At 42.5% G+C, this 22,878-nt stretch overlaps 1 protein-coding gene and 1 long non-coding RNA gene across 2 annotated transcripts in view; both read right to left on the bottom strand.

Annotated features, from left to right (window-relative positions):
* Positions 1-3,514: 3,514 nt before the first annotated feature.
* LOC311051175 (uncharacterized protein) lies at positions 3,515-5,903 on the bottom strand. Its single transcript, XM_084065594.1, has one exon. The coding sequence runs from the start codon at positions 5,727-5,729 to the stop codon at positions 3,555-3,557; it is 2,175 nt and encodes a 724-aa protein (XP_083921720.1). The 5' UTR covers positions 5,730-5,903; the 3' UTR covers positions 3,515-3,554.
* A 3,976-nt stretch (positions 5,904-9,879) lies between these two features.
* Positions 9,880-22,878, bottom strand: part of LOC311050349 — a 59,744-nt gene continuing 46,745 nt past the window's right edge. The window contains exons 2-3 of the long non-coding RNA XR_014601288.1: positions 12,443-12,571; positions 9,880-11,068 (exon numbers count right to left, since the gene is read on the bottom strand). This is a non-coding gene — a long non-coding RNA (uncharacterized lncRNA). The remainder of the gene's footprint in view (positions 11,069-12,442; positions 12,572-22,878) is intronic.

The raw sequence follows: 22,878 nt of genomic DNA, 5'->3' as shown, positions 1-22,878 counted from the left end.
GCATTGAAATTCAAATGCGATTATAGAGGGAAACTGACAGCCCTACCGTACAGTATGGTGGCACAAGAGATGCTCCGTTCCATCCCTGAGGACCTGTTTATTAACACATGGCTTGGTGGCATCTTGGAAGCAGGAGTGGGCGATGGCTGGGGACCACACGCGCGGGTCCATCGCTACCTCAGGCTCTGGGACCCGGGAGATGGGGTCAAAGTTGAAGACCTACCACGCCGGCAATGGACCCTTGTTGAACTGGTTACGCACTGGGGGTTGGCTGCTTCAAATGATCTATGAAAAAGTGGGGCCTGGCAGATGGCGCAGTATGCGAGTGTGCAAGTTGACATAATCATCACCTGCCCTCCATAAAGACCACCTTCAGAAGAACATATAATTATCACCTTCCCCCAATAGGCTCTATTCACAGCAACCATATTATGAAGACATTCACAGGTGTTACCAATGATACTAATGAAGGCTCTGTTCCATTCTGGTCAAACAGAGTCAGGGTGCTGATATTGTGCATATATACAGTTGGGGTCCAGGGACCATCATGGGCTTCCAAATGGCCCCTTACAGGTGTGTAACTCTGAGAGAACCAAATGGACCCGTAAGGGTCCATTTGGTTCCATTTGTACACTCTCAGAGTTATGGGGGTCGTGGAAACCACTGTGCTACACTAAATGGAACAGAGCCTTCATTAGTATCATTGGTAACACCTGTGAAGGAAGTGATAATATGGCTGCTGTGCATAGAGCCTATATAGACCACCTTCAGTAGCTGGCCTCTTTGACGTAGTAGCAGAGATGGGGCCTGTGGGCGTGGCTACACGACACTGCGCTGGCCATCTGACGATACACAAAATAATAAAAACTCTTCATAGTTACACACACACACAAACACGGCGTGTTTCGAGCTTGTGGATCTGCTACTTTTGATGCTTTTGTTTGACACTGTGTGATCAGTAGAGTGTTAATTTAAGACAAAACGCTTAAAGTTAAAATATGGAGATAACAGGTTTCGGCCCGACAGCAATGATAGCAACATAAGTTTTTCAGAAAACTGTCACGGTTTAGAAGATGCTAAGGTGAGAACCAGGTATACTTAACTCATTGAATGCCATTAACGTGTTTCACCGCTATGGCGCAACATGCCATTAACGTGTTTCACGTGTTTTTGAAAAAAAGAAAGAAAAAAAGAACCCAAGATATCATTATCTGAAGATTTGCAGCTCCATCCACTCCTTGTTTAACTAATAACTTAAAAAGGCTGTATCTCGCTTCCTAAGCACTTTTTTTTTACTTGAGTAAGCATTTTTAACGAGTTAATGAACTGGAGGCGTGTCCACATAAAAACATAATTTTAACAATTTCTGTACATTTTTTTGAAACAAATCTTCCTCCTAGTATAACCATAATACCAGATGATTATGTTTTAGGGGGGGGGGGGTAACTGAAAATCACGGCACCCCATCTTTAAAGATGAGTCTGGTAATCTTCACAATCTTTGAACAGTCATCTTAGAGCCGACTCTTTCCATCCACCACACCTGATTCAAAATGTTGCATTTATAATAGCGATTTTGATCAAAAAGCTGCCGACATGACAAAGAGATTCAATGAGAGGGGTTGCAGCCCTGTGCATGTCTCATGGGCGCACAACGAGGCATTTGGCGTCAATAGGCTCTATTCACAGCAGCCATATTATGAAGACATTCACAGGTGTTACCAATGATACTAATGAAGGCTCTGTTCCCTTCTGGTCAAACAGAGGTCAGGGTGCTGATACTGTGCATGTTGACTCACTGGAAACACTCTGCTACACCAGTGGGTCTACAGTTGGGGTCCAGGGACCCTCATGGGCTTCCAAATGGACCCTTACAGGTGTGTAACTCTGAGAGTGTACAAATGGAACCAAATGGACCCGTAAGGGTCCATTTGGTTCCATGTGTACACTCTCAGAGTACACTCTCTTTTTTTTCATAAATCACTGCTATTGAACACCCTTTACGTATATGTGTTGGTCAAAAAAAGTATTGAACCAATGTGAAGTATTAAAAAAGCGCCTCTGGAAAAAAACAGCTAACTCCATTGGATCCTCAAACTGTCTGCTCAACCAGCTAACTCCACCAAATGGGGGTGGAGTTAGCTGGTTGTGCTGACTCCAGGCTCCACACCCTTTTGACATCCAACCTCATTGCGAGCTTGGAGGTCCATTCAGCTGTTCTTATCAAGGATGGACAAAATCCAGTGGTGGAAAGTAACGAAGTACATTTACTTAAGTACTGTACTTAAGTACAATTTTGAGGTATTTGTACTTTACTTGAGTATTTCAAATTTCCAATACTTCTAATTCTACTCCACTACATCTCAAAGGCAAATATTATACTTTTACTCCACTACAATTATTTGAAAACTTTAGTTACTAGTTACTTTTCAGATATACATTTTTATATTATAAAACACACATTAACCACTTTAGACTTATTTTATATCTAGGCTATTTGAAAATAGCAGATCTACAAGCGCACAACGATGCGACGCTTTGTGTGCTTGTAGATCGGCTATTTTCAAATATTTCAGTACTTTTACTTTTTTTGATGCCAATACTTTTGCACTTTTACTCCAGTAAATTTCGAATTCCAGACTTTTACTTGTAATGGAGTACTTCTACATTGCAGTATTGGTACTTTCACTCAAGTAAAGGAATCGATTACTTTTTCCACCACTGACAAAATCCCCTAACTTTTGTGTTTTCCATTTCCTAAAAAAAAAAAAAAATGTTTTGGATTTTCTGCCCGACAGCAGAGACATGTTTCTATGCCAGTGGTTCTCAAACTTTTTCATGTCAAGGACCCCCAAAATTAGATGTATTTGGCCACAGACCCCATCTCAAAATATTTTTGTTCCAGGGACCCCCAAAAGGAAAAAAAAAAACATGTTGTAGTTCTGCAATTTTTGAATTGCCAAAGTATAAAAGTGGTTAAAATCTAAAATGACACAGATGCTTTCCTGATTTTAATGGGATAATTAAAAAGAAACGCACTAACGTTTCTCAACCCTGGCCCTTCTTTGTCACCCAACACAGCATGGCAGTACACCGTATTCAACCGATCATCTGAGCCAACTGGGCTATTATTGAAAGTGACCCGCCTTTAAAAAGAGTGTTCCCTGAACCCCTCGTGTTCTCATGCAGAAGAGCTCCCACATTACGGGATACATGTTTTTCTTAGTTCAGTCAGTGATTTAAATTAGTCAATATAACATTTACAATCCTAAGAAATACAGACAAAATAATCATATTAGCTGCAAGTAATAACAAAACATGAGCAGCAGGGAAAAAAAGAAAAAAAAAACTCAAACATTTGATAGTCCATCAGATTCAATTTTATTATCATATCACAAGTACAGGTGTAAACAAATGGGTATAATTCTTTGAATGAACAAAGTCCCATTATATGTAGTTTCAAGAAAGGTATCACACAAAATTATGGGAGGCAGTTTGGCTCGCGAAATTATCTACGATTTTCTTTTTAATCAAAGCATTTGCCGCAAACTGCAACTAAAGCATTCCCGCTCCTGCATGAGTCCTCATGTGTTTTTTTAGTTCATCATCGTGAACAAAGCTTGTGCCACAAACTTCACAAGTAAAGAGCTTTGTCTCTTTATGCGTCCTCATATGTGATTTTAGATGAGTAATGCGACGACAGCCTTTGCCACAAACGGCACAGGTAAAGGGCTTTTCGCCTGAATGAGTCATTGTGTGTCTTTTTAGTTCACTCTTTGAACCAAAACCTTTGCCACAAACTAAACATGTAAAGCATTTTTCGCCAGTATGAGTCATCATATGTGTTTTTAGAATACTTGTGGAAATAAAGCTTTTGCCACAAACTTTACAAGTAAAAGGTTTTTCCTCTATATTAGTCCTTTTATAGAGCTTTCCCTTTGTATGAATCTTCAAGTGTGTTTTTAAGTGACTATTTTCTGTAAAGCCTTTACCACAAACTGTACAGGTGAAGGGCCTTTCCCCTGTGTGAGTCATCATGTGTCTCTTCAGATCCCTTTTAGGACCAAAACATTTACCACACACTAAACAAGTAAAGGGTTTTTCACCTGTATGAGTCCTCATGTGTGTTGCAAGACTACCTGAGGTAGCACAGCCTCTGCCACAAACGTTACAAGTAAATGGCTTTTCCCCTGTATGAGTCCTTATGTGTACTTCAAGATCAGCATTGAGTCTACAGCCTTTGCCACAAACTGCACAGGTGAAGAGCTTATCCCCTGTATGAGTCATCATGTGTCTTTTAATGTGACCCTTACGATTAAAGCCTTTGCCACAAACTGTACAAGTGAAGGGCTTTTCCCCAGTATGTGTCATTAGGTGTAGTTTAAGATCACTATTTTGACTGCAGCCTTTGCCACAAATATCACAAGTGTAGGGCTTCTCCCCTGTATGAGTCCTCATGTGTGTTTTAAGAATACTTGAGGAAACATAGCCTTTCCCACAAATGTTACAGGTAAAAGGCTTTTCCCCTGTATGAGTCCTCATGTGTGTTTGAAGTTCAGCTTTGAGTATAAATCCTTTGCCACAAACTTCACAAGTGAAGGGCTTTTCCCCTGTATGAGTCATCATGTGTCTTCTAATGTGACCCTTGCGATTAAAGCCTTTGCCACACACTGTACAAGCAAAGGGCTTCTCCCCGGTATGAGTCATTAGGTGAAGTTTCAGATCTCCATTTTGACTACAACCTTTTCCACAAATCTTACAAGTGAAGGGCTTTTCCCCTGTATGAGTCCTCATGTGTCTATTTAGAATACCAGTGTGATCAAAGGCTTTGCCACAAACCTTGCAAGTAAAGTGAGTCCTCATATGTTTTTTTAGATCACCCTTATCAATACAGACTTTTTCACAAACTGCACAAGTAAAGTTTTTTTTGCTTTTATGAATTATTGTGTGCCCCTTCAAACTCTCCTTTCGATTAAACATTTTGCCACCCTCTGTACAACTAAACCTTTGTGTCCCTGTGCAACTCCTAACAGGGCGGGTTTGTTCCTCCCACTCATCACCGTCTTCAGTGTCAGATTCAGAACAGTGTGAAGAGGGGAGCTGGTCATCACTAGTTGGTTGTGGTGTTCCACAATCCTCTACACCAGCTTGTGTTTTCATGTGTTTAGTGGAGGTGCTGGCTATAGGCTCTGTCTCTCTGTTTTCATCATCATCTTTACTATTTACTGCTAGTAATTTCCCACCAGCCTCCTCTGGTGTTTGACGCACCTCCTCCTGATTCTCTTTAGTCTGTGGAGGCTCTAGTTCCTCTTGGACCAGACTGGGGCTCCTCTCCTGCTGGTCAGGGGAAACCTGCTCCTTACACACAGGGAGGTGCCCTGAATGCATACTCGTGTGTAGTTCAAGATTCTGGGTTCTATGACAGTCTTTGCCACAAAGTGTACAAGTGAAGAGCTTTTTCGCTGCATGAGTTCTCATATGTGATTTTAGATGACTTGTGCGATTAAAGCCTTTGCCACAAAGTGTACAGGTAAAGGGCTTTTCCCCCGTATGCGTCATCATGTGTCTCTTTAGATCCCTCTTAGAAACAAAACATTTGCCACATTCTGAACACATATTACGTTTTCCACCTGAATGAGTCCTCATGTGTGTTTCAAGAGTACTCGGGGTAACACAGCCTTTTCCACAAACTTTACAAGTAAAAGGCGTTCCCCCTGTATGAGTCCTCATATGATTTTTTAGATCACCCTTATCAATGCAGACTTTTTCACAAACCGTACAGTTAAAGGGTTTTTGACCTTTGTGAATTATTGTGTGCCTCTTCAAACTTTCCTTTCGATTAAACACTTTGCCACACTCTGTAAAACTAAACCTTTTTGTCCCTGTGCAACTCCTAACGGGGCGAGTTTGTTCCTCCCACTCATCACTGTCTTCAGTGTCAGATTCAGAACAGTGTGAAGAGGGGAGCTGGTCATCGCTAGCTGGTTGTGATGTTCCACGGTCCTCTACATCAGCCTGTGTTTTCATGTGTTTAGTGGAGGTGCTGGCTATAGGCTCTGTCTCTCTGTTTTCATCATCATCTTTACTATTTCCTGCTAGTAATATCCCACCAGCCTCCTCTGGTGTTTGGCGTACCTCCTCCTGATTCTGTTTAGTCTGTGGAGGCTCTGGTTCCTCTTGGACCAGACTGGGGCTCCTCTCCCACTGGTCAGGGGAAACCTGCTCCTTACACACAGGGAGGTGCCCTGTATGTATACACATGTGTGATTTTAGATTACTCATGCGATTAAAGCCTTTTTCACAAAAAGTACAGGTAAAGGGCTTTTCCCCTGTATGCGTCATCATGTGTCTCTTTAGATCCCTCTTAGAAACAAAACATTTGCCACATTCTGAACAGGTATTACGTTTTCCATCTGAATGAGTCCTCATGTGTGTTTCAAGATCACCCTTATCAGTGCAGACTTTTTCACAAACCGTACAATTAAAGGGTTTTTGACCTTTGTGAATTATTGTGTGCCTCTTCAAACTTTCCTTTCGATTAAACACTTTGCCACACTCTGTACAACTAAACCTTTTTTTCCCTGTGCAACTCCTTACGGGGCGAGTTTGTTCCTCCCACTCATCACTATCTTCAGTGTCAGATTCAGAACAGTGTGAAGAGGGGAGCTGGTCATCGCTAGCTGGTTGTGATGTTCCACGGTCCTCTAAATCAGCTTGTGTTTTCATGTGTTTAGTGGAGGTGCTGGCTACAGGCTCGGTCTCTCCGTTTTCATCACCATCATCTTTACATTTTACTGCTGGTAATGTCCCACCAGCCTCCTCTGGTGTTTGACGTACCTGCTCCTGATTCTCTTTAGTCTGTGGAGTCTCTGGTTCCTCTAGGACCAGACTGGGGCTCCTATCCTGCTGGTCAGGGGAAACCTGCTCCTTACACACAGGGAGGTTTCCTGTATGTATACTCATGTGTAGTTTAAGATTATGGATTCCATGACAGTCTTTGCCACAACATGTACAAGTGAAGAGCTTTTTCACTGCATGAGTTCTCATGTGTAATTTTAGATGAGTCATGCGATTAAAGCCTTTGCCACAAAGTGAACAGCTAAAGGGCTTTTCCCCTGTATGAGTCATTGTGTGTCTCTTTAGATCCCTCTTAGAAACAAAACATTTGCCACATACTGAACAAGTAAAAGGTTTTTCCCCTGTATGAGTCCTCATGTGTGTTGCAAGACTACTTGAAGTACCAAATCCTTTGTCACAGACTTTACAAGTAAAAGGCTTTTCCCCTGTATGAGTCCTCATGTGGTCTTTTAGATTAACCCTTTGTGTAAAAACTTTGCCACAAACTGCACATGTGAAGGGCTTTTCCCCGGTATGAGTCATTAGATGTAATTTCAGCATACCATTTCGACTGCAGCCTTTGCCACAAACCTCACAAGTGAAGGGCTTTTCCCCTGTATGAGTCATCATGTGTCTTCTAATGTGACCCTTGCGATTAAAGCCTTTGCCACACACTGTACAAGCAAAGGGCTTCTCCCCGGTATGAGTCATTAGGTGAAGTTTCAGATCTCCATTTTGACTACAACCTTTTCCACAAATCTCACAAGTGAAGGGCTTTTCCCCTGTATGAGTCCTCATGTGTCTATTTAGAATACCAGTGTGATCAAAGGCTTTGCCACAAACCTTGCAAGTAAAGTGAGTCCTCATATGTTTTTTTAGATCACCCTTATCAATGCAGACTTTTTCACAAACCGTACAGTTAAAGGGTTTTTGACCTTTGTGAATTATTGTGTGCCTCTTCAAACTTTCCTTTCGATTAAACACTTTGCCACACTCTGTACAACTAAACCTTTTTGTCCCTGTGCAACTCCTAACGGGGCGAGTTTGTTCCTCCCACTCATCACTGTCTTCAGTGTCAGATTCAGAACAGTGTGAAGAGGGGAGCTGGTCATCGCTAGCTGGTTGTGATGTTCCACGGTCCTCTACATCAGCCTGTGTTTTCATGTGTTTAGTGGAGGTGCTGGCTATAGGCTCTGTCTCTCTGTTTTCATCATCATCTTTACTATTTCCTGCTAGTAATATCCCACCAGCCTCCTCTGGTGTTTGGCGTACCTCCTCCTGATTCTGTTTAGTCTGTCGAGGCTCTGGTTCCTCTTGGACCAGACTGGGGCTCCTCTCCCACTGGTCAGGGGAAACCTGCTCCTTACACACAGGGAGGTGCCCTGTATGTATACTCATGTGTGATTTTAGATTACTCATGCGATTAAAGCCTTTTTCACAAAGTGTAAAGGTAAAGGGCTTTTCCCCTGTATGCGTCATCATGTGTCTCTTTAGATCCCTCTTAGAAACAAAACATTTGCCACATTCTGAACAGGTATTACGTTTTCCATCTGAATGAGTCCTCATGTGTGTTTCAAGATCACCCTTATCAATGCAGACTTTTTCACAAACCGTACAATTAAAGGGTTTTTGACCTTTGTGAATTATTGTGTGCCTCTTCAAACTTTCCTCTCGATTAAACACTTTGCCACACTCTGTACAACTAAACCTTTTTTTCCCTGTGCAACTCCTTACGGGGCGAGTTTGTTCCTCCCACTCATCACTGTCTTCAGTGTCAGATTCAGAGCAGTGTGAAGAGGGGAGCTGGTCATCGCTAGCTGGTTGTGATGTTCCACGGTCCTCTACATCAGCCTGTGTTTTCATGTGTTTAGTGGAGGTGCTGGCTATAGGCTCTGTCTCTCTGTTTTCATCATCATCTTTACTATTTCCTGCTAGTAATATCCTACCAGCCTCCTCTGGTGTTTGGCGTACCTCCTCCTGATTCTGTTTAGTCTGTGGAGGCTCTGGTTCTTCTTGGACCAGACTGGGGCTCCTCTCCCACTGGTCAGGGGAAACCTGCTCCTTACACACAGGGAGGTGCCCTGTATGTATACTCATGTGTGATTTTAGATTACTCATGCGATTAAAGCCTTTTTCACAAAGTGTACAATTAAAGGGCTTTTCCCCTGTATGCGTCATCATGTGTCTCTTTTGATCCCTCTTAGAAACAAAACATTTGCCACATTCTGAACAGGTATTACGTTTTCCATCTGAATGAGTCCTCATGTGTGTTTTAAGATCACCCTTATCAATGCAGACTTTTTCACAAACCGTACAATTAAAGGGTTTTTGACCTTTGTGAATTATTGTGTGCCTCTTCAAACTTTCCTTTCGATTAAACACTTTGCCACACTCTGTACAACTAAACCTTTTTTTCCCTGTGCAACTCCTTACGGGGCGAGTTTGTTCCTCCCACTCATCACTGTCTTCAGTGTCAGATTCAGAACAGTGTGAAGAGGGGAGCTGGTCATCGCTAGCTGGTTGTGATGTTCCACGGTCCTCTACATCAGCTTGTGTTTTCATGTGTTTAGTGGAGGTGCTGGCTACAGGCTCGGTCTCTCCGTTTTCATCACAATCATCTTTACATTTTACTGCTGGTAATGTCCCACCAGCCTCCTCTGGTGTTTGACGTACCTGCTCCTGATTCTCTTTAGTCTGTGGAGTCTCTGGTTCCTCTAGGACCAGACTGGGGCTCCTATCCTGCTGGTCAGGGGAAACCTGCTCCTTACACACAGGGAGGTTTCCTGTATGTATACTCATGTGTAGTTTAAGATTATGGATTCCATGACAGTCTTTGCCACAACATGTACAAGTGAAGAGCTTTTTCACTGCATGAGTTCTCATGTGTAATTTTAGATGAGCCATGCGATTAAAGCCTTTGCCACAAAGTGAACAGCTAAAGGGCTTTTCCCCTGTATGGGTCATTGTGTGTCTCTTTAGATCCCTCTTAGAAACAAAACATTTGCCACATACTGAACAAGTAAAAGGTTTTTCCCCTGTATGAGTCCTCATGTGTGTTGCAAGACTACTTGAAGTACCAAATCCTTTGTCACAGACTTTACAAGTAAAAGGCTTTTCCCCTGTATGAGTCCTCATGTGGTCTTTTAGATTACCCCTTTGTGTACAACCTTTGCCACAAACTGCACAAGTGAAGGGCTTTTCCCCGGTATGAGTCATTAGATGTAATTTCAGCATACCATTATGACTGCAGCCTTTGCCACAAACCTCACAGGTGAAGTTTTTTTCACCTGTATGAGTCATCATGTGTAGTTTAAGATTATGGATTCTATGACAGTTTTTGCCACAAAATGTACAAGTGAAGAGCTTTTTTGCAGCATGAGTTCTCATGTGTGATTTTAGATGAGTCATGCGATTAAAGCCTTTGCCACAAAGTGAACAGCTAAAGGGCTTCTCCCCTGTATGAGTCATCATGTGTCTTTTTAGATCCCTCTTAGAAACAAACCATTTACCACATTCTGAACAAGTATTAGGTTTTTCCCCTGTATGAGTCCTCATGTGGGTTTCAAGAGTACTTGAGGTAACGCAGCCTTTTCCACAAACTTTACAAGTAAAAGGCTTTTCCGCTGTATGAGTCCTCATGTGTTCTTTTAGGTCAGCATTGTGTGTACAACCTTTGCCACAAACTGCACAAGTGAAGGGCTTGTCCCCTCTATGAGTCAGCATGTGTCCTTTAATGTGACTCTTACGATTAAAGCCTTTGCCACAAACTGTACAGGCAAAGGGCTTTTCCCCTGTATGGGTCATCATGTGTCTCTCTAGATCCCTCTTAGAAACAAAACATTTGCCACATTCTGTACAACTAAACCTTTTTTTCCCTGTGCAACTCCTAACAGGGTGAGTTTGTTCCTCCCACTCATCACTGTCTTCATTGTCAGATTCAGAACAGTGTGAAGAGAGGAGCTGGTCATCACTAGTTGATTGTGATGTTCCACAGTGCTCTACATCAGCTTGTGTTTTCATGTGTTCAATGCAGGTGCTGGCTACAGGCTTTGTCTCTCTGTTATCATCATCATCATCTTCCCTTTTCACTGCTACTAATGTCGGTCTTGACCCACCAGCCTCCCCTGGTCTTTGAAGAAGCTCCTCCTGTTCCTCTTTGATCTGTGGAGGTTGTGGTTCCTGCTGTTCAAGGGAAACTTCCTCTTTACACACATTAAGGAGGTGCAGGAAGTCTATAGAAAAGATAAAATGAGAGAAAAAAAAAAAGTTATATTAACAAATTGACTGTCAGACATTCATAATGTACTCACCCCTGTGCCAGCGATTTTCGTGTTTTTTTGTTGTTATTTTGTAATTTGTCATTCAAATAGTTTGTCTGGCTGCGGTTTTAAACACATACGGCAGATCGACCAGCAGAGAGCAGCATATCGACACCTCGATCAATCTCTCACTCGCTCAACGCCCCCCCCCCCAAACAGGCTCAAACATTCCATACGTCATATCCGGATGTGACGTTTTTGCAGATCGGCGATCGGGCTTCAGTTCGATGTGATACACGACGACGATGGCTGTTCGTCATCCAGACTAAAGAAAATAGAACTGGAGCTCTCCGTTAGTTTTTTATACCGTGTGAAAAAACGTGTTTTTCCCTATTCTCGCCTAAAATGCCTAAAAAAGGCCTTCCGAGAACCGGAAACGGAATCTGCGTCATGGATCCGGAATCCGGTGAGTCTGAACTAAACAGAAAGCGAAACTGATGATGAAAAATTCACAGAACAGCGCGATCACAGATTAAACAATGAAAATTCAAAAGAACGCATATATGCAATCTTTTGAATTGCGGCAATCAAGCGATGGATTTGAAAGAACGCATATATGCGATCTTGGCAATCAATGTGTTAACACATTGAGTGCAAAAAAACGGCAATAGCCGTTTTTTCCAAAAATTATAAAAAAGTCCCACAGGGGCGCTCTAACGCAACTTAGGAATGATCCTAGGACCCTGTAAAATGGAATGGACGGATGTGAATCCAGTCAAAAAAAGTCACTTCCTCCACTCCAATGATAGGATCTTGAGAAAAAGGTCCATATCTCCGCTAAATGTAGCCTCGGTCCCAGCCTCACTCATCTGCGAAGAGAAGAGCCTGGTCACGACCTAAAGCAGCGAGTGTCTAGGAAGTCCTGAGCGGTTACGACTTCCGTCGTGCGCGTTTTCCCCCGGAAACAACATTTTTTGACCAATCACAACACTCGTTTCATTCACAGAGAATGTTAACAGATTTGTAAAGCATCAACGTCATTTCCATGGGCAGTACTTCCACCAAATTCAACCATTTCCGGTTGTCACTTCCTAGACAACCAAAGAGAGGAAACACTTAACACTAAATGTATTAAGTGTTTCCTCTCTTTTATAGCTGTGGTGTATGGAGGAACTTCCACTGAAAATAAAATGCTTAATTCCTAATCCATACATCTATCCTTTTTAAAAGGCATGTGTCTTTGGCCCGAACCATTCAAATTCATAGATCACGTAGATAATTTGGGGGGGGGGGGGGGGGGTACAACTTTGCAACAGGTTTAAACAACCGGTAAGATATAATACATACCTATTCTGTACAACTTTACTACAGGTTTCAGCCTTGCATCAAGCAGTCCACATCCCTGGTCCATTTCTCGCTGGTCCTCTGACAATGTTGAATAGCTTTTGGGGGTCCGTCTCTTGATAATGTAGTGGTCTGAAATCACCATTACAAAGAACTTTTAGTTATCATTCAGCTACCTTACATATCACAGAGAACATAACTGAAGAGCTTCAACAATGCAGTGGTAGTTTTCTGTTCAATCAAAATCACATTTTAATCAAATCAAACTGTTGTAGAGTGTTGTGAGCTGGTGTAAAAACTATAATCATGCTACCTAATTCAAGCCTGCTGCATGTACCCGTCTGTACAAAAACTAGGTACAGATCAGCGCCCAAAGCAGATGTCCAATTCTCTCCCAACTTGCTACAAAAATCGCTCATGGCTCTGCCTACAGCATCATCTACTTTCTTTTCCACCTTCACATGTGTCTCCACTTCAAAATAAATCACAAAATGTTTGCAATTTCCCCCCATATTTTTTTACTTCTGCATGTGCTCCAATGACATTATCGTCAGGATTTGGCTAAACAGGTGTACAAGCTCACAGTGTCTGGGTAGCTCAGTCGGTAGAGCTCTCGCCTTCAGACCACAAGGTCATGGGTTCGATCCACCGCCGATGCACCGCCAACTCAGCGCATGAGTAGCAGGGCTTGGGTGCGGTAAGTCGTGTGGTCAGTACTGGGAGCTAAGGATAGGTGTGGCGCTCCCAGGGGTCTAGCGCATTGGAACGGGGACAGACTCCCGTGTGCTAGAGATGCACGGATAGGGTTTATCGTCACCCAAATCTGCATATACATGTTCATTATCCACCCGCGTTAATTATACCATCCTATTTCTAAATCCGCACCAACCGCCTCAAATTATTATTTTCCTAACGTTAGTTTTTTTTATACACAATGCTACTCACCACTGTCTGTCACAATGTAGTGACTGCACCATATCTATGGTAACAACAAGACGAAGCTTGAAGTTTCATTTACTTTAATTTCGCTTTCAACTTTGTTGCCATGTCTGTGTTTTATAAGCGACTTTTGGGGTAATTTGGCGCTTGTTTTCATAGACCTGGCTTCTTATTTCTCTTGCAAAATCTGGCAACACTGGCTGCCGCCGGTACAAAGACCCCTTGCCGGAAAAGCAACGTGCAGTAGGCGGCTAATTTGTGACTGATGTAAAATGACGTAATATTAAAATATTACAAACGCACACACGTTGAGATTTTGTGTTTTTTAAAAGCTATAATAGGCCTATAGATTGATATCATTAATTTCATTCCCGCATTATTTCACCCGCGGTTTATCCAATATTAATTCATTATTATATTTGATTGACCCAAATCCAACCAAACTGCGGTTCACTGCGGCAACCGCGGCTAAAACCGTAATCCGTGCATCTGTACCGCATGCTACTCTGCTGATACCGACAACCCCTTTTTTTTCTGCTGATGACAACCCCCCCTTTTTTTTTTTACCCCTTTTTACTAATCTCGTCACGCTGCGGCGCCATAAGCATTCCACTGGTGTGTTGACTGCAACTAATGCTACGAACAACACGTTGACTGGAGAAGCACTATTTTCTCATGCAAACTAATCATCATGTCACGGAGAAACCAAACACCAACATCATGCAATTGCAACGCACTACAGCTACAGAAACAGATAGTCATTATGTCGACATGTTACATGTGTGTGCGTTTGAACACACACACACACACACACACACACACACACACACACACACACACACACACACACACACACACACACACACACACACACACACACACACACACACACACACACACACACACACGCTGCAACAACTACACACACACACACACACACACACACACACACACACACACACACACTAAGGCTGCAACAACTAATCGATAAATCAATTTAAAATCGATTAATACATTTGTTGCCAACGAATTTGATCATCGATTATTAATCGACAACGAATCGCGAGTGTTTCCTGACATTAAATGTAATATAATGTAAATGCTGCAAATCATAAGGGGAGACGCGCAGTCTATTCCTCCTTGAGAGTTGCGCAATAGCGACCGCAGCTGACAACAAGCCGGCTAGCATAATGGCGGCGTCCACTAGTGCAGCTGCTACAGTAGCGTCTTGCGATCGCAACAAAAGATCAAAAGGCTGGGAGAATTTCACTCTGAACAAAGATAAGAAAAAAATGACCTGCAAACTTTGCAAGGCGGACTTTGCTTGGCACGGGAGCACGAGCTCAATGAATGAGCATCTGAGGAGAAAGCATATAGGAGCTTTGGAGACGGATGAAGATCGCCTCGGTAAGTTAGCTTGTGGGCTTGCCTATATAAGACAGAGTTGTCTTGGCTTTTAACATTTAAAATTAACTTTCCACTGCGGAAATAGTCAGGGGATATTAGCAGAATATTTTCCAATCTTGGAATAAATTCCTTACCAAAAAAAATCTTCACCAATGTGTTTGTAAAGGTGTCTAGTAACACATCTCACAAAGACTGAAATTCAGTATCCCTAGGAGAATTTTCGACAGCTCATTAAAGTTAGGGTACCATCCATAACCTTGGTTAAAAAAAAAAAAAAAAAAAAAGTCAAAATTTAATTCTGTTTTAAGTAGCATGTGAGGGGTCAAACTAGGGTGTTTTTATGATTCTGAATCCATTGTAAGCATTTGTTTTGCACCAAAACCACTCCTTGGGCTAAAAATGGCCATAGCCAGGTATACTTTTTGTGTAAAAAGCCCATTGAGATTGGGCCGTTTTTAGCCCAAGGAGTGGTTTTGGTGCAAAACAAATGCTTGCAATGGGTTCAGAATCATAAAAACACCCTAGTTTGACACCTCACATGCTACTTAAAACAGAATTAAATTTAGATTTTTTTTTGGGGGATTTTTTTTAACCAAGGTTATGGATGGTACCCCAACTTTAAGGAGCTGTCAAAAATTCTCCTAGGGATACTGAATTTCAGTCTTTGTGAGATGTGTTACTAGACACCTTTACAAACACATTGGTGAAGATTTTTTTTGGTAAGGAATTTATTCCAAGACTTTTTTAATATCCCCTGACTAAAAGCCTGGTTTCTTTTCACCGTTCAGTACTGGTCAGGGTTCAGGTCCAGTCAGTCTATTTATTGCTCTATTAGAAACATGAATGCTAGGACGTGATCAATTCACTTAGCAGGCTGCTGATCCGGTCTGAGGCGGAAACACTACGTGCGTGTATATGTATGTGTAATTACCGGATACAGTATGCGGGCTCTAGACCGGATCCGAGCGCTAAGCAGTAAATAGAAACCAGGCTTTAGCATCAGTGTTGCCAGATCTGCTTATTATAAGCTTTTTAAGATTTTATTGAAAATAGCAGATCTACAAGCTCACAACGTGTCGCTCACGATGCGACACGTTATGAGCTTGTAGATCTGCTATTTTCAAATAGCCGATGTATATACAGTAGGTTTAAGTACTACGTATTAAGTGCTCAATGTGGGAATTAGTCGCTTCTTTTGGGCTTGTTTTCCTAGACGTGGTTGCTTGTTTCTCTCACAGAATCTGGCTACACTGTATAGCACGCAGCCCTGCACATTAAAGCCAAGACATCTACGTCTTCTCTGCCTCTATACCTGCGTGCAGGATTATAGAATCAACAATATGAAATGACTAGAATGTATTTTAATGTAAAATAAAATGAGAATGAACTAGAAAAAGTGCTCCTCGGAGCACAGGTCTCCGCCAGGTCAGGTACGTTATTCTGGCCTCCTGGTGGCGCTATAATAGGCCAATGTGAAAATGGTGCCATTTATTCTTAGGTCTTTCACAGCAATCGGACACTGCATTCATGATTTGAGGCATTTTGTTCCAAAAATGTGTTTTGCTAAATTAGACCTGCTGGTGGCGCTATAACAGGCCAATGTGAAAAGGGTGGCATTTCTTCCTCGGCCTAGTGGGAATGTGCGTGTGAAATTTCACGGAAATCGCAAGCTGCGTTCATGGTTTGAGGCAGTTTGTTCAAAACGGACCAATCCTGCAAACTTTGGATGGCAACCTTAACCAATGAGGATGTAATAAGGGAAATCGGACAGATCAGGGTTGATCACATGACTATAGAGATACTGTGTACCGATTTGCATGACGTTTGGTTAAAAACTGTAGGAGTAATGTGAAAAAATAGGTTTTGCACAAATCGGCCTCCTGGTGGCGCTATAACAGGCCCATGTGAAAAATTTGAGGCAGAGTTTCTGAATTGGCATCCAGGGATAAAATCTGTAGGAGTAATATACAAAAAATGGGTTTTGCACAAATCGGCCTCCAGGTGGCGCTATAACAGGCCCATATGAAAAATTTGAGGCAGAGGTTCTGAATTGGCATCCAGGGAGTGTGTGTGCAAAGTTTCGCAGCGACCGGGCCAACGGTGCCGGAGATTAGCTGGTAACACACGGACGGACGGACGGACACACGGACGGAGGGTAAAACATACTCTCTCGCCATGCCTTTCGGCCTGGCGGAGACAATAATAATAATACAAGTTGAGTGTACTAGAGAAATGTTACAATTTAGCTTGACAAATGTCTTTCCTTTTTTTAATCAAATGTATGCAGTCACAAGAAGAGTAAAGGTGCCATGGATGCCTATGTGCAAAAGAGGCAGACATGTACTCCACAACAAGCAACCGTCCTCACCCAGTCAGTACTAAACATGTTGGTCAACGACATGAGGCCCATCTCCATGGTGGATGGTGAAGGGTTTAAAAAATTATTCATGAGTTCAACCCTGACTACACCTGCCATCAAGACCTAACTTCACCAAGTTGATGGAGAAGAAATATAACACAACCTTTCTGGAGGAAGTTGATAACACACACACACAAATATTTAATTTAAGCAATTATATATTTCATAACAGAATTAAGAAACACTATTAAGATTGCTGATTCATGAATGTATTTAGAATAAATAACAACATGGCTGCAATAATGTAAACACATCTAAAACATATGTTTAATGTTTGGGTTAATGTCTCACTCTCTGCCCTTGAAATGTTAACTAAAATCACCTCTATCTTTTAAGGTAAAGGAGATGTTAGAATATGTCAGCAGCTCCCTCGCACTGACAGCTGATGCGTGGACCAGCCGTGCCACAGAGTCATACCTTGGAGTTTCCTGCCATTTCATCACCAAAGATTGGCAAATGAAGACTCGGAACCTGGCCACCATGCCTCTGGAGGAGAGGCATACTGCTGAGAACATCGTGACATGGACGGAGGAGGTGGTGAAAAAATTAGACATCTTGCCTACCAAAATAAAAGCAGTAGTTCATGACAACGCCTCCAACATGATAGCAGCAATGCAAAAGCTGGAAGCAAAACATGGATGGGCCTCTATCCGCTGCGATGGTCACACACTCCAGGTCATAGTTAACAGTGCCCTCAAAGATACCAGCATCGCCAGAGCTGTAGGTGCCTCAAGATGCGTGGTGGAATACTTCCATAAATCCGAGCAAGCCTCAACAAAACTGAAGGTGAAACAGCAGCAGATGAACACACCAGATCACAAGATGATCCAGGATGTCAGTACAAGATGGAAAAGTACATTCTACATGATAGAGACTCCTGGAACAGCGCTGGCCAGTCACTGCAACTCTATCTGATCCTGACATGCCAAAGGGCAAAAAATACTTGGATTTGACAGACTTGACAGTCAGAATGAGAACTCGGATGAAGAGGAAACCCAGGACGACGAAAAGATCCAAATGGTGAGGAATGAAGTTCAGCGGTACTTCAAAGAGCCACCTCTAGCCAAAAAGGGAGACCCTCTCAAATGGTGGCGAGAAAATGAGAAGAGTTTTCCCACACTGTCAAAGGTGGCAAGATCTATTCTGTGCATTCCTGCAACATCCACCCCGGCTGAACGAATCTTCTCTGCAGCAGGGAATATATGCTCTCAGAGCCAGCCTCACACCAGAGCATGTGGAGATGCTAACTTTCCTCACTTTGAATAAACTGTGAATTTATGTAGCCTACTAGGCTCTCTAATGTTGCAAGTTGCAACAGAGCTGTGTGTGTCTGTGTAGAGTCTACACTGTAGACCACAAAGTGAATGCTGTGCAGTGTTCAAAGAATGCACGCTCTTTAATTGAGATAACTTTATTGTTGCTGCTACTGTAGTTTGTTTACAGGAAATGTAACACATTTTGATTTTATATCAGCACTCTGCCTACAGTGTACTGTTTACAGAGATTTTTTTTAATATGTTTTATATTCAGTATCTTTTTTATTTGATTGAATACTTTAACCGTTTTGTTATGTACATAACAGTACAGTTGTTGCACAGTCAAGACAGGGGCGTCACTACCGACACGCAGACAACGCGATTGCGTTGGGGCCCATGACGTTAGGGGCACATCCCCACCATGGAAAAAATAAAATAAAAATAAAAAATAATAATAATAATAATAAACCTGGGTGGGCCCCTTAACATTGTAAATTTGTAATTGTTAACCAAGGTTGATTTTATGTCGCAACATAATATCTCAAATTCGGACCATGACTGTCACTTAATTTTATGGGATGAGGGGAGGAGGCCCCGCCCAGCGGGGACAAAGACACCGCCCCGCGGGGACAAAGACACCGGAAGACGGAAGAGTAAGACAGGTGGTCACTCACAGGTGTAAATGGGCTAGAGACACAACAACAACAACATGGAGAAGCAGAAACAAAAAAAGCGGTTTTCAGAAGCGTAAATTAAAAGAAGCAGAGAAAAAAATTGCTAAACTTCCAAAAATACTTGGTTTCTTAAAAAAGAAAGAGGACAGTTATGAGCTGGTCGAGGCGGGGGAACAAGAAGAGACAGCAGAGGCTGAGGCACCTGTCTCAACTAGCAGCTCAGACCCGGTGGTGGTGGATTTGACAGAAGATGAGCCGATTGCCACTGTGACTGCTAGCACCAGCGGGCCAGGTAACCACGGCAATGCAGATGATGGAGCCCGTGATATTGATATGGAGATCCAGGAGATGGAGATGGAGGAAGAAGGGGTTGAAGTTGAAGAGGAGGACATGCCGCCAGAGCGAGTTACAAGTAAATACCCCACTGACTTGGGACATTTCCCTGATAATGTATACTCAAAAGTCAAACGTTATACCATGTCAATGGGGCCATGCAAGCCCACTGGCCCTTTCCCGAGGGATCCCAAACAGGAAAATCGGTCTTTTTCTACACATATTACACCTGCAAAACCAAGTCTGGTTTGGAGATACCACGGACTTGGCTATGCTATTCATCCAAGCTAGATGTAGCCTACTGTGAGACCTGTTGGCTCTTTGCAGATCGCTCATTACTAGGTGCTAAGAACAAGACATGGCGAACAAACAAATGGCAGAATTTATCCCACAAAATTCACCTACATGAATCATCTGATATGCATACCGCTGCTTGTGTGATACAGTATATGACCGGTGGCGTTTGCACGGAACGATCGACGAGGACATGGAGAGAGAAATCAGACTGGAGACCAACTTTTGGAGACAGGTACTGGACCGTGTGATAAATGTTACACTTAGTTTAGCAATAACTAACATGCCCTTTCGAGGACACCGGGAATCAATAGGCCAAGCAAACAGTGGGAATTTCCTGGCCATCATTGAGCTCATGGCAAAATATGATGCAGTCCTAAAAGATCTAATAAATCGCCCAGCTCACTCATTGAAGTACCTAAGTCCAGCAATACAAAATGAGATTATTGACATCCTTGGAAAACATGTTAAAAATGACATTCTGGACGAAATTCGAGCAGCCCCATTTTTTTTCTGTCATTATGGACACTACCCAAGATATAGCAAAAATAGATCAAATGAGTGAAGTATATAGATATGTCACAATAGAGCGAGACGCTCGCGGTGTTGCCAATAATGTAAAGATCAACGAATCATTCCTTGGATTTCGAGAAGTCACAGACTCGTCTGCAGCCCAGCTTACTAATGACATCACATCGTCTATTGAGAGCAACGGATTACACCTGTCAAAGTGCAGAGGGCAGGGGTACGATGGTGCCGCTAACATGAGTGGCATATACTCAGGAGTACAAGCACGGATAGCTGCAAAGGAGCCAACAGCTGTATATGTACACTGTGCTTCTCATAACTTAAATCTGGCCCTTAATGATTCAGTTGAGATACAAGAGATATCAAAGTTTTATGACATTGTAGAGCGTGTTTATGTGTTCTTTGGGCACAGTATAAAAAGATGGGCAATGCTCTCAAAGTCTGCCCAAACAAATGATAATGATCTCAACATCACACTGAAAATGATTTGCCCCACAAGATGGTCATCACGTCAGGAGAGGGAGGACGTGAGAGGGCGCTGGTGCTGGTTGTGTGCCGCTTCTCCGTTCTCCACCATTAGTTTTTATTCTATTTTATCTTTTTAAACTTGTGATTTATGCACAGCGGCCAATACAGACTACAACTGTCTGTGCTACTCTTGGACTTTTGTGCATTTTAGCACGAACTGGGACGCCAATATTGACGGCTGTTATGGATCCTCCCGATATCGGTAGTCCTCGATCTGGACACCTCAACCTCCGTCCAGCGCTGTTGTGAAGAATCAACCCGGAAGCCTCCAGCTTCCCCGGTGCGGTTAGGCCTTGTTGCCTGGGACCGCTTCTTCCTGCCAGCTGAGCCGCTGTTCCAGTCCTCCATCCTGATCTTCTGCTGCTAAGGTGTTGTACCCGGACAGCCTCCCAGCTGTTCCCGGTGCGGTTAGGCCTTGCCGCCTGGGACCGCTAAAACCTTCAGTCAGCCAGCCACCAGTTAGGCCTAAAAAACAACAACTTTGGTTTCCGGTTGGCTGTCATTTTAGGGCTGAGTAGGTAGGGATTTTTTTTATTTAATTTTTTTGTGGGAATGATGGGTAGCAAGGAATTTTATTTTATTTTATTTCCTCGTGGGAAGGATGGGTAGGTAGTTTTTTTTTTTCCCCTATGGCAATGATCGATAATGCTTCTTTTTTAATATATTCTATGTTTTCCTGAGTTACCAATTTCTAAATCATTAAATGGTTCATGTACACTGCACTTACAAAATAGTGTCTGAAAACAACAAACAATAAACAATTGAAAACTTTGAATAGAATGTCCACACACTAGTTGAATACTTTTGAGTTTTAATTCAACTCTAAGTAAAGTACCAAAGTAAAGTGCTGTATCACTCACATACCAAAAATATTAATACAAAACAAACATCTTCAAGTAATAAAGTGTTTTGATGCAGATATTTTAGCTACTGGCTATCCCTGGATCAAACTGGCTAACCAATGGCCTGAGGAGCTGGAAAACCAAGAATACTGACTGGTGAATGAATTAAACCAGGAAACAAAACATTTTACCCCAGGGTATGAGATGAGCTCAATTCAGAACTAAGAGCTTTAACATTGAAGCCCATTCTATTACTGATATACAGTATACATCTTTACTGCTTAAAACGCTATCATTGCACATCCGTTGCATTTAGGCATGCAGTATATTCGGCTTCAGGGAGGTTCAAAACCATCTAGCCAGAAACACTGCCAAAGCATCCCTGCATTCTGACTCAGACAACTGAAACAAACAGCTGAGTAAAAGATACAAAATAAAGTGCCATATATCACATTTAGAGGTAGAGTTAGAGATGCACCGATTGGAAAATCCTTGGCGATACCGATTTCAGTTTTTTTTAAAGTCTGACCTGCCGATACCGGTTTTACCGATTTTCTATTTTCTAACTAGATTTTTTTCAGGCTAAGTACAAGTACTTAATTTTGTGTATTTGCCAATACAGAGTACCAATAAGATTAAACCAGGAAAAGAGCACTTATGCCATATCATAATAGTACAATATCCAAAATCACAATCACGACGATATCCAGTCTAATATCATGATATGGCTATAATTAGGGGTGTCACGATACGCGATACGTATCGAAACCGAACCGAAAATGACGTACGATACAGTGTATCGAAATCAAAAGCCGTATCGCGATTCAAGGGTTAAAAAAAAAAATACTCCCGCGCATGCGCACATCCGATTGCACGTCCGGGTGAAGCCATGCATGCTGGAGCTGTTGTTGTGTTTTTCTGTGCATCGCGCATGTGTGCTTACGACGGGGGAGGAAAAAAAGACGACACGACAAACCCACACACAGTGCACACCGCAGAGGAGTTTGGAGGAGACAGAGAGAGTTACCGCTGTAGCGTTGCGTCTGTACATTTCACCATGGCCACTGCTGAAGCCAGCGACGGTAATGATGATACACAAACGGAAGAATTGGAAAACCCTCCCGTTTCCTTTAAGTCAAAAGTCTGGCAATATTTTGGCTTCCCAGTGAATTATGAGGGCACCCGAGCCGTTGTTGACAAAACGGCTACCGTTTGTCGA

The sequence above is a fragment of the Gymnoscopelus microlampas genome (genome assembly GCF_963454915.1).
Source record: "Gymnoscopelus microlampas genome assembly, chromosome: 8".
Classification (NCBI taxonomy): Eukaryota; Metazoa; Chordata; class Actinopteri; order Myctophiformes; family Myctophidae; genus Gymnoscopelus; species Gymnoscopelus microlampas.
The sequence above is the reverse complement of the archived record's forward strand: the minus strand, read 5'-3'. Positions and strand labels throughout refer to the sequence as shown.